Raw genomic sequence first — 12,159 nt, 5'->3', positions numbered from 1 at the left:
AGTGGGAGAGGGAAGGAAGCTGAGGTGGAGAAGGTGCCACAGTTCTAGTCCTCTACCCCTTACCCACCAAGAAAATGGTGGGGGATGAGGTGGGAAAAATGAGCAAATCCCTAGTTTAGGGGCAGAATAAACAGCAGCAGCAGCCCTCCAGGTCTTCGAGTGAAGGAAGAGGCTGCAGCCCCAGGCAGGGCGGAGCAGGTCGGCAGATGCAAGAATTTCATCTGCAAGGAGCAAGGAAATGTCCCGGAGCTGTTTGATCTCATTGTATGAAGGGAAGCGGGAGTGGGCGTCCAGCCTTGCTGGAACCAAACAAAGATTATAAATACCTCTGCCATCAACAGCTCCTCGCCGACCTGGCCTGCCAGAGCCCCGGCTGCTGGCTGATTCCCAAGGGGAATAAGGAGCTTTGGTTTCCATCTACCCCTCTGAGACAGTGGCAGAGAGGAGCAGAGCACACAGCAGACAGCTCCAGCCACACAGGTGATGGGGAATTATCCTGTGGAATGATACATGTGGGGGTAGCTTCTCTCACTGACTGCAGGGCTGTGCCCAGCAGCACCAGCCCCGGTTGGCTTAATTCAGTCTCTACCACCACTGGTGTCAATAAAGAAGTTTAAAAATACTTCTTTTTAAAGCCCTGTGGTGTGGCATTTGGGTGTGAAGTGGTGCCTGAGCCTGGTGGACAATCTCAGAGAGGTATCCCTTAGATCTCCAAGCCAGATCTAGGTGTATGTCTTTCCCTGATTCAGTCCTTGGGTTTGAATTCGATGCCACGCTTGCTACCAAGAATGCTGCCTGACATTGGAGTGCTTTGGGACTTGTAGGGAGCTGGGTGGCACATGGGCATCCAGGGGACCCTGGCACAGGGCTGTCCCTACCAGGGAAGGAGGACAGCTCCACACAGTTTTGGGGAAGTTGGGAGCCTGTAGAAGATAAATTTAGTCTTCCCCCATGCACCCATTGGTGGCCACAGGAACATGTGATTCCCCAGCACCGTGCTGAGGGAAGGAATTAAAAAACTTCCCAAAACTCATGTGGGCTCCCATAAGTCCCGTGCCCAGCCAGGGAGCAGTGCTGCACCAGGACTACTGACACCTCCATGGCAAGAAGGCCTGGTGGCCATGGGAATGGGGAAACTTCAAGCTTTGGCGTTGCTTTGGCACAGGAGCTGCAGTCCCGCAGCAGGGCCGCCTGCCACCCCCTCGGCCCACGCTGGGAGTGCCTCTGTGGGGAACCACTCCCCACCACATCCATGGCCCCAGGTCCCACAGGCACTTCTAAGGGTTGGTGAGGAGCCAGCGAGTTGTCAGGTACAAAAGGAGTCCTCAGGCCGGGGGGGCTGCAAATCAAAGGCGCGCCGCCCTCGGAGGAGCGCGCCGGAGCTGCTGCGGCAGAAAAGCTGCGCGGGGCGTGAACCCGGCCACGGCTCCCCCGGGGCACCCTCGTCAGCCCTTCTCCCCCACCGAGCATACTTGAAGCTCCCTGCTTGTCACTGGGATCAAAGGCAGGGGCCGGGCTGGGAAGGCAGGGTGTCAGCTGGGCCACTTGTGAAGCTGACTGCGGGAGCCAAGACCTCCAACTTGAACCCAATTTTTTTTCGCCCCCCCCAGGCATCCTTACGCACTTCTAAGGTCTCCGCTCCAGCATCACAGCTGCACCTCGTTTCATCTTCGGCAAGGAAAGGAGGCGGCAGCGCTGGCTGGGGCCAGATGCCGCTAGAAGAGCGGCCCCCAGCCGGGAGCGCCGCGTCCCAGCCCGGCACCGCGGGCAGCTGGGGAGCTCCGGGTGCCGGGGCTGAAACCCAGTCCCACTTCCCAGCTGCAGCCCTCCCACCACCAGCTGGGACAGGGCACGTTCCCACGGCTTTTGGTGTTATTTCAGCAGGGCCAGGGCTGTCCCTGTCCTCCTGTGGCCCTCGGGTTGGTCTGAGCATCACCAGGGTGTGGGATCTTTCCTGACTGGGATGTTGTTGGGACATTTTGGAGCAGGAGAGATGCAGTCAAGCAGCACCACCACAGCATTCGTGAGATGACTGCCAAAAAGAAAAACTCAAGGTAATTAAATATAAATGTAAGTCACCCTAAAAATGTTGGCTCCCAGGAGCCACTGGACCAGTGTGTGATCTGCAACAATTGCTGCCTCTGGCACTGGGGACTGTCCCCAAAACAGAGGACACATGCTTTGCAGGAGCAGGAAGGCTGGGAGATGAGAGCTGCAGGGTGCACCCAGGTTTTAGGAGTGGGAGGCTTTGCCAAAGCCAGCTCGGCATCCCATGGCTTCACTCCCCAGGTACACGACTTGGCAGGGACCTCCCACAGCAGGTTCCCAGGAGCTGCCCAGCGAGGCAGCCGGGTGTGATCCTGGGGCTCCAGAAGCCCTAAGGGGACCGGGAGGACTCACACAGCCCGGGTGTCCCGGCTAAGCAGGCCAGTCCCACCGGCAAGCCCTCGGCGACAAGTGTCTACAGAGGAAGGAGCGCCACCTCCTGACGCTGGATGTCCCTAGGATTCCAGGAAACCGCTTTTGTGGGGTTTTTTCCCCTCACCATCCGCTCTTTTATCAGTCAGCAACAATCGCTTCAAAAATAAACAAACCCAAGTCTGACACTGGGTTCCAAGACAAAGTAACTCCTCCTGCCAGACACACGCCGAGCATCTTCAACAATGACATTCCTCCACGACTGCTTCCACCTACTTAGCTGCCAATTTGACTAAAAATTCCCTCTGCTATCATTTTCACTTGAAATCAGCAACATCCCCGAACTCCCACCACAAGATATGGTAAAATTGTTTTTAGAGATTTTCAAGGTAGTCAGTCCACAGTTTGCCATGGATGCTCACCTCCAGCACATCCATTTATCCTGATAATCCCAATTCCCTTGGATATATGACTGGTGAGATAGAAGCAGCAGCAGGCAGGGTTGGCTCAGAGCCATGCCCTCCCTAGTCAGCTAGTACATACCAGCTTTAAAAAGTGAAAATCCCACCTAAGGCTAACAGGTGGAAGAAAAAGCCTCACTCCTCAGAGCTGCCCATAAAACTGCAGGCTCAGGCTGGACAGAGGTTAGGAATTCCACTTTTCTGCATCAGAGGGATACTAATTTAAGGATCTTCTCCACCTACCTGCTAATTTGACACTTGTGACAAAGGAAAAAAAAGTATTATTTCTCTCTTATTTCACTTGGCTGAAATCAGCCAGCAGGTTCATGTGTTAAATGAGGCTGACAGTGAGCCAGGCAGCTCATTCAGTCACCCAGTCTGGTTTCTAGGGAAACAAGGTAAATGTTTTTCCTCCTTCTTGCCACCTTTTAACTCTTAGAAGGCTCCCCTTCACCACCACGTAAAAAATCTCTACATCCCAACTTTCTCCACTTCAGGTAAGAGCAAATAGGGCCAACCCAGGTCTGGCTCTGGGCAGTGCCACACTTTGGTGTGAAGGCCTGCAGTTACTGCCCCAATTGCTGCCACGTCTCCAATTATGGTCAGGGAAGGACACACCAAACCATCTCCCCAGGAGCCAGAGGGTATTTTAGGCCAGGCAGTAACACAACACCAGCAGCACACACAGCTCTCCACCTTCTCAGAGGGTGGGATGCACATGATCCCCCTCCCTTCCCAGGCAGGCCTGCCTCCTTCCACCTTTCAGCAGGGAAATTACAAATTCCATGCAATTCCAAAAAATCCAGCTGTTGTGAGGCTGGGATTTTTCAGGACACCTGCTGCCTTCTGCTGCTCTCAGGGGCAGCAACAAACTGTATTTGCAGCGTGCAAGCTACAGCCCCTGCCACAGACACTGGAAGGTTTCCATGGAAACAACCAGCACCCACCAGCTACCTAAAATTTCGTGGTTTGAATATCTGGGTTATTTCAAAACCCACTTGACTCAAGGCTCTCTTGTCCACGCAGCTGGGGCTTGAGAGGGGCACTAATAGCTGAGCAACTGCAAACACATTTAGGGCCCCTGCTGCTTCACTATTTCACACAACCAGAGACATCCTGCTCTGACCCACATCTTTGCTCTGCAAAACCAGCAAGAGCAGCTTCATTTTTTTTTTAGAGCAATCTACTGCAAGGTGGATGCTCACGAGCTGAAACTACACATGCTTCTTTGGTTTGATCCACATGTAGAACCTGCAGAGTACCGAGCCTGACACAGCGATGTATGTAATAAGAGGCAAAATTAATTTCTTTAAAATATTTATTTTTTGGTCTGAGAGCACACAGGCCATAGGACCATTCCACCTATTAGGCTGCCTCCTCTTTTGCAATGCGATCCTTCTTGAGTGGTCCCTGAAAAAAACCCACAAAAAACAAGCTATGTAAACAGCAGTCTGCACAAAAGACGTAACACCCTAATCACAAAAGCTGTAAAGAAACCAAGGCAAAAAAAGCCCTCCATGCTGCAACCCACTGGAAACCTCACGTCCCACGCCCACAGCGGAGGTTTTGGGAAGAGCTGAAGGCGGCGCAGGCGTGGGGCTGACCCGAGCAGCAACGCTGGTGCCACCTGGTGGGGAAGCTCTGCTCTGACCCTGCCAGGGCCTGCAGAGCTGCCACTGCTTTCCCCAGCAAGGGACAAACTGGGAATGACTGTGAGCACCCTCCTCCCGGGCTGCTCTTAGAGGAAACTGAGCAGTGCTTGTTCCATGCTTCAGCACTGAACAGCTGTGCCCTAACATGGCATCACCCCTGAGACACCGAGAGCTGTCACTGGGGAACTGAGACCCCAGCCCCCTGCAGTTATAACCAAGCTGGCAGGAGGAGGCCTCTCAAGTCAAGTGTCTGTTTCACAGGAATTTTGGCCACATGACAGCCCAAAGGCTTATCAGCTGCCATGAGCTCAAAGACACAGTGGTACACAATGAATGTGCCAGGAAATGTACACAATGAATGTGCCCTTACCATGAAAGCCTTCTTCTCCTCAGCTGTCTGGAAGCGGCCATGACCGAATTTGGAGGTTGTGTCAATGAACTTCAAGTCAATCTTCTCCAGGGCCCGGCGCTTGGTCTGCACAAGCAGGGACTAAAAAGAGAGATGTCAGGTGAGTATGCAGCACCCTTTCAGCCTGCAGTACACTAGCTACTTGTCCCCTCCATGGCTAATACCTCCTCGGTTCCTCTGACCTCAGACTTCAGCTGCTACCATGTGCAAGGAACATCTGACCATAAGCAATCTCCCCTGCACCTCTGACTGGACTGGCCAGCTCCCTGCAGCACAAGCCCCACTCTACCAGTGTCCTTCTGGTCACAAGACCTTGCAAACCTAAACCATGTCCATCACTACACCTGCAGAAATGACCTCCGGCCACTCCCAAGGCCATTACTACGAGGTGGGTTTGTGTGGAAGGCTTCTGTTTCTAGCAAGCCACACGATTCCCCAGAATAGCAATACACCATCTGTACCAGGGGCAGCACAGTTCCCTTGAACTGCTGCAGCCCACCACTCACCTTGCGCAGGGTCAGGACCCTCTTCTTGGTCCCCACAACACAGCCCTTCACCATGATGAAGTCATTGGTCACCTCACCGTAGTGGACAAAGCCTCCCTGAGCAAGGAGAGAACAGTCAGGGCTCTGTACCAAGCAGGACCAGTGATCACATCTGCCTACAGATGACACCATTTCTGGTCCTTGGTCATTCCCACATCCACTGAAATCCTGTTTCCAGTATTGCCCTTCATTGGTAAAGTTTCTTATACAGCCATTTACTTGTTGCTGTAGGGCTTTTATTAAGAACAGAAGAAGAGACTGACAAAACAGCAGAAGCTCTTCTTGCTAAGTTATTCCTTGTACAACTACCATTCAGGGTTTTTTTTCAGAAGAGACTGACAAAACAGCAGAAGCTCTTCTTGAGCTAGCATTCAGGGTTTGTTTTTTTTTGCAAGGTTTGCAACACCTCTGTCCTATTTCTGTCCTATTGCCACATAACAAATTCAATTTCCATGTTATACAAGTCAATACTGAGGCTGACTAAACACCACCATCTCCAACAGCAGCTGATTTATTAAAGAGTCCTTCATTTAATCATTTTGTGTCTTATACCAGGGCCTATTTGCCTCTTAGCAGAGCAGCTCACAAGCAGACTCTTGGCACACAGCTGCAGCAACTCACCAGAGGGTTAATGCTCTTGTCAGACAAGTCATAATCAGTTGATGCATTGTTTTTGATCAGCTTTCCATCCTTGATTTGGTAACCTTGGCCGATCTTGTAAATCTAAAAACATAAAGTCTACTTAGCAAAAGGTAGGAGAAAGAGCCTGTTATCAGATAAAATGTAAGGAATTCTACAAAGCCTCAGAGGAAACAGTTTGCTGCACTTGGGAAACACGTGGCCATCCAAGAATTTTAGTTATCCAACACAACTAACCATGGCCACTATCCCCAAGACAACACTCTAACACAGCAAAACACCCCAGGCAAAGCTCCCCGCTCTGTTCACTGTCACAGAGCGAGTGACACGAGGCAGCTCCCTCTCTCCCTCCCAGCAGCTGAGAGACACCAACCTTCTTGTTGATCTCGGTGCGGTGGTGGTAGCCCTTCTGGCCCGCACGGGCCACCGAGAAGGCCACGCGGGCGGGGTGCCAGGCGCCGATGCAGGCCACCTTGCGCAGGCCACGGTGAGTCTTGCGCGGCAGCTTCTTGGTGTGCCAGCGGCTGGTGACACCTGCAAGCGACCAAAGCAGCCTCCTGTCAAGCTGAGATGTCACTTAGGTCTTCAACCACAGTTTAAGCCACGTTTCAAGTTGCAGGCCCCAGACAACACAAGGGAAGCATCCCAGGAACAACAGTTCCTGGTGAAGCTCCCTCCCTGGCTGTCCCTGGGCTGTTCTCAGAAGGAAGGCAGCATGGAATGACTCCTCACGGATGTCAGGCGCTGTGCCCAGCGCTCATTCCATGGTCTCATCATTGAACTGTGCCAGCAGTACGGATTTACCTACCCAGCTCTTGATGCATGCACTTGTGAAAACTCAAGGCCAGGATTTCATTAAAAACTGCATCCTATCACAAAGATAGATGTGTTTACCTTTATATCCCTTGCCCTTGGTGACTCCAATGACATCTATCATCTCATCCTGGCCAAAGACCGTGGACACAGGCACCTGCTGTTCCAGCTTCTCCCGGGCCCAATCCACCTTCTCAGCAACAGTGCCACCATTCACCTGGATCTCCATCAGGTGAGACTTCTTCTGTCTCAGGGGGAGCAAACGCATCTAGAACACAGAAAGCATGACATTCAGCTCCTGCTCTTGTGAAATGGACCCTGTATTAATAAGCCCAGCATTGCCCTGGCCTAATCTATTTCTCTAGTATTCTTTTCCAAAATACTGAACTTAAAGAAGCAGCCATCAGCAAAATTCCACTGAGGAGTTAACAGGAAACAAGGGGCAATAGTTTTAAACTGAAACAGAGTGGATTTAAATGGGACCTAAGTAGGATTATTTTTATTATGAAGGTTGTGAGTCACTGGCACAGGTTGCCCAGAAAAGCTCTGGATGCCTCCCCAATCTCTACAACTGCTCAGTCAGGCTTGACAGGGGCCTGAGCAACCTGGTGTAGTGCAAGGTGCCCCTGCCCACAACACGGGGTAGGAACTGGATGATCCCTGAGGTGCCCTCCAATTTAAACTGTTCTGATTGCCTGATAAAGCCTGCCACACTTAAGGCCACTTTGGGCTGGATTACCCTTACAGTTGCTTCTACTGTATTTAGTAGAGGGAACTGGTGAGAGAAGCAATAGAGGTTTCAACGCTACCTCTACGGTCTGCTATAGGAAATTAATTCCAATAAAATTAGACATCTTACTGCACTGAGAGCCGAGTCCAAAGATTTAATCCATCTCCCAAGAAAGTTAGAGCACTGACAGCTAGGGAGACACCACATCACTCAGCAGAGCAAGAGAAGCTTCTAAAAACTGAGTGCTCACAATCCCAACAGAATGCAGCTGAAATGATGATGAGCACACAAACCCCTGAGTTCAATGTTCAGTGTGGTTTTATTTGTAGCCGAAACTAAGAGTCTAGGTCTACACAGTATCAGCAATGGACTGAGCCCAGAATGTTCCAACTACAGCTCACTCTCTTTTGGACACTCATTCAAAACCAGCCAGTGGTTGCCAAGGCTCCTCAAACCTCCTGTAAGCACAACTCTGTAGAGAATGCATGTGTAATGTGCTGAACAGACAGCATCAAGCTGCAGGGGAGGGCAGAAATCTTCCTACAGAGATGGATAAAGTTTCAAGCCTGCTCCCTCAGCCATTTCCAGCATAGCTGAGCCTACAGGCACTTACCTGAGTGTGAGCCATGACTCTAATAACCTGGCAGTACTTCTTCATGCTATTGAAATCCTTCTCCAACTGCTTTTTGCCCTCCTCATCTTGCCACTTCTTGCAGTATTTGGTGAAGGCCTTCTTCTTGGACTTGTGCCTTCAGGAGCAGAGCAGAGACAAGGTTTGGCTAAGCCCTTCATCAATCCCCAGGGAAGTGGGGTGAGCGGAAGGAGTTGCCACCTCAGTTGGCTTTGGCTCATTGCCAGCTTCTAATGACTCTTTTCCACTGGCAAGCGGAGCCTGGAGCTCATCAGACAGTGGCAAAATTGCCAAAGCTGAGCGGAGCTGCCATGAATTCCAAAGCACATTAACATTCACGCTACAGAAAACAAAAGACTGTGAGATGTCAAACAATAACAGAAAAAACCCAGATCTTAAAAGCAATTGCGATCGGCTTTAAAACACCCTAATTTCCCTCCCTTGTGCCTGACAACAAGGTTGCTCCTAAAACACCCTTGAGAACTTTATTGCTCCACTCTGACGTCTTTTCAGCCTGCCAAGTTCATAAACAGGCTGGAAGCTCCAGACACGCTGGAGCCACACTTGGGCAAAGGCACACTTTCAATCACAACAACAGCGCCTGGAATGGCAATCACAAGTGACACTTGTCTTCCCCTTTCCTGAGCAAGCAGGGCTACAGTCAGCACTCGACACTCAACAACAAGCGCCAGAGGCGATTTCCTTATGTCCGCCCGTCGAAGTATCATCACGTGTAGCCTGTTGGGAGCTCTGGGGCAAGCCCAAAGCCACCACACCCACACCAGCACCGCCTCAAGTTAGGCTGCCACCCCCATGGAGCCACTCCTACAGCCTACCCCATTATTAGGGCAGTCTGTCAAAGCTAAGCACTAACTGCTAACAAGCAGTGCTAGGATCACTGCACCCAACGTGAAACACGACCCGAGGCCTGAGCCCAGGCAAGCCCTGCTGCCTCACCAGTTCTTGTAGAAGCGGCGCTTGCACTCGTCGCTGATGTGCTCAGCAAAGATGGTCTTGAAGCTACGGAGGCCACGAGGAGTCTGCACGTAGCCCACGATGCCCACGATGACCATGGGAGGGGTCTCTATAATGGTGACGGCCTCCACCACCTCCTTCTTGTTCACCTCTGGGTGGGAACAGAAACAGATTAATTCCAGCAGCAACTCCTTTAACACCACCTGGATTTTCTCACTCCCAAGTCCTCCGTGTGAAAGGTTAAATGACTCAAGCTCTTTTCACAAAGATGATGCAGGGTTAAGTGACAAAACTCTGATGTCATGACTTAATGCCTTGCAAAACTTTGAGGCTGGCTCGGGAGAAAGGTCAGCCAAGCTAGATAGGCAAAATGGATGGCAGCGAGAGATACACGAGGACTGGACAATCTCCAAAATACCCCAAAGGCAGCTGAATGATGTCCCTCCATCCAGAGGAGCCTTTTACTGTGCAGCCAAACCAAACCAGTGCTCACAGCAGAAATACACCACCCACTTGGGCTTGGGACAGGGTGAAGTCCAGCCAGGACTAAAACCCCGAGCTGCTCTGAAGGGGCCCCCGTCACCACTGCTGACCAAGCCCACCCCTGCTCCAGGAGGAACACCAATACGTACTGGATCCAGGCCTGTCCACCTCGCGCACGATGTGGGTCATGCCAGCCTTGTAGCCCAGGAAGGCGGTGAGGTGCACGGGCTTGCTGGGGTCATCTTTGGGAAAGCTCTTGACCTTGCCCCTGTGCCTGCTGCTGCGCTTGCGGGGCAGGAAGCCCAGGGAGCCGTGCCGCGGGGCCGAGAACTTGCGGTGGGACTGCCGAGACAAAGACAGCGCTTAGCACTTCCCACAGGCACGCCCGTGCCCCCTCGGGGCCCAGGCCAGCTCTGCCCTGCCTGAGAGCACCAATGCTACACCCATCCAAGACGTTCTGCATTCCAGAAACTGCCCCTGCCACCGGCCGGGCTCCTGGATCCCATTACGTGACAGGAATGCAATACCCATGCAGTAACTATGTACTTCCCAGATTTCTTTACTACCCATTCCAAGCTTATGCCAAGATGTCACCAAGCCCCACTCCGGCCAGGGAACTACAGAAGCTGTAATCTGTGCCACCGCAAGTTCAGTGCACACCACAACTCCAGAAAATGCAGCACAGACAGCCCCACATTTCTTACTGACCCGGTAGCAAAATAAGCGTTACAGAAACAATTTCGGCCTGGAAAACTGCAGTAAAGCAGCACCTCAACACCCGCCTTCGAGTCAGCCGCTCTGGGTGGAACCGCTGCATTTTTTCCCAAGATCTTCTCCCCGAATACCGCCCCAGCAGCCTCCTGCTACCTGAGATCCATTAAAGACACTGTTCCACCCGGAGAACTCAGCCCAAGGAAACATTTACCCATCCAAGCTCACAATTAAAGAAAAATACCGTGCAGCTGTGCACGGAACTAAAAATAAACGCGTCTGTACCTCAGGAAAAAAATACTCGAGTTACCCTAAAAAGCCCATAACCACAGGAGCTCTCCGGAGAGAAGCCGCCCCCCTCCTACAAAAGAGCCCCAAACGCCCCCCAGCTGCCCGCGCCACCCAACGCCGCGCCCCGCACGGCACCGCCCGGCGCAACGCCTCGCCAGCGCCCCGCCCAAACGCCCCCCAGCTGCCCGCGCCACCCAGCCCCGCGCCCCGCACGGCACCGCTCGGCGCAACGCCTCGCCCGCGCCCCGGCGGCGGGCGGGGCCGGGATGGCGGCGATGCCCGCGGATGCGCGGCCAGGCCCGGGCCCGCCGCACCCACCATCTTGTCCACGCGCCGCGCCGGAAGGGCCGCCTGCGCCGCGCGCCGCCTTTATAAGCGCCCCGGCCCTCGGTCTCGCGAGAGGGCGCGCGGCGCTACGGACGGAGAACGCGGCCAAAACGCTGCGCGGGCACCGATGCGCGGAAAAACAAGGCCGCGCAAACCATCTGGCGGGGATTGAGGGGAACTTCGGTCACAACAGATAATGTTTATTTCACCTCATTCCATCCAACGGCCTTTCATTTCATGTCATGAAAACTTGACACGTTTCATTTCATTTCATCGTTTCATTTTATTTCATTCGGTGAAATTTTATTTCATTATGTTAATTTCATTGAATGAAATTTTAAAATGCCACTCAGTTTCGTGACATTTTGAAATTTCATTCAATTAATTTTAATTTCATTTCCTGTCTCGAAATGGAGTTTCAAAATTTAATTTATTTTAATTTATTTATTTTAATTTCATGACATTTCATCTGTATTGTTACAATGGACACGGGCTTTAATGCGCTATTGCTTGTGGTGTGGAATGGGATGCAAAGCCAAGGCAGTGGCATCAGTGGAAGCCAGAGCAGGGTGGTTTGGAGCCTCCTGCACCCTCAGGATCTCCTGGGGCTGACAAATACGGATGTGTTTGACACAGCACCGCGGGGAATTCCTGCACCCTGAATGAACTGGAGAGCTAAGGATGCAGCCGTGCTGGCACTGCAGCCCATCTTCCTGAAACACGGATGTGCCACCCCTGGTGAGACCCAGGGTCAGGCTGGACAGGGCTCTGAGCAGGCTGATCTAGCTGAAGATGCAGGGAGCTTTGGACTAGATAACCTTTTAGCTCCCTTCCAGCCCAAGCCATTCCAGGATTCTGTGGCTGGATGTCATGGAGGAATGTCCATCTTCTACCACCAACCCGCCCCTCAAAAGGAGCCTCACAAAAGGTGAGGAATGGCTGCTCACTTTTTGGACTGGGAGCCCATGGCTGGGCTGTAAATGCTGCTCCATCTCCCTCGTACATTCACCTTTAGCTCTTGTACACTTTTGGCTTCCGCTGCCGAGCTTAGGGAACCATGCCACAACCCAGGGG

General features: G+C 52.4%; 1 protein-coding gene and 1 non-coding gene across 4 annotated transcripts; both read right to left on the bottom strand.

Moving 5' to 3' along the window:
- Positions 1 to 4,179: 4,179 nt before the first annotated feature.
- On the bottom strand, positions 4,180 to 11,154 carry RPL3 (ribosomal protein L3). 3 transcript variants are annotated; one of them, XM_039725334.1, is made up of 10 exons: positions 11,077 to 11,154; positions 9,906 to 10,098; positions 9,256 to 9,424; positions 8,281 to 8,416; positions 7,019 to 7,205; positions 6,498 to 6,658; positions 6,107 to 6,208; positions 5,447 to 5,542; positions 4,902 to 5,021; positions 4,180 to 4,289 (listed from the first exon to the last, which is right to left on the bottom strand). In XM_039725334.1, exons 1-10 carry the CDS (start codon positions 11,077 to 11,079, stop codon positions 4,245 to 4,247), a joined length of 1,212 nt encoding a protein of 403 aa, XP_039581268.1. In that variant the 5' UTR covers positions 11,080 to 11,154; the 3' UTR covers positions 4,180 to 4,244. The 3 variants fall into 3 exon arrangements, with proteins under 3 accessions (XP_039581268.1, XP_039581271.1, XP_039581270.1); XM_039725337.1 differs by lacking the exon at positions 11,077 to 11,154 and adding an exon at positions 10,778 to 10,796; XM_039725336.1 differs by lacking the exon at positions 11,077 to 11,154 and adding an exon at positions 10,753 to 10,771.
- On the bottom strand, positions 6,817 to 6,909 carry LOC120510131. Its single transcript, XR_005629424.1, has one exon. It is a non-coding gene; the product is annotated as a small nucleolar RNA U83B (small nucleolar RNA).
- Positions 11,155 to 12,159: the final 1,005 nt, after the last annotated feature.

Source organism: Passer montanus, unplaced genomic scaffold (assembly GCF_014805655.1).
Source record: "Passer montanus isolate IOZ18808 unplaced genomic scaffold, ASM1480565v1 scaffold55, whole genome shotgun sequence".
Lineage (NCBI taxonomy): Eukaryota > Metazoa > Chordata > Aves > Passeriformes > Passeridae > Passer > Passer montanus.
Note: the sequence above shows the minus strand (reverse complement) of the source record. Positions and strands in the feature narration are given on the sequence as shown.

Coding starts and splice junctions, on each gene's coding strand:
- RPL3 (XM_039725334.1), bottom strand. Junction 6,659..7,018: donor CAAGGGCAAGGGATATAAAG/GTAAACACATCT, acceptor GGTCGCTTGCAG/GTGTCACCAGCCGCTGGCAC. Junction 6,209..6,497: donor GCACCGAGATCAACAAGAAG/GTTGGTGTCTCT, acceptor TTATGTTTTTAG/ATTTACAAGATCGGCCAAGG.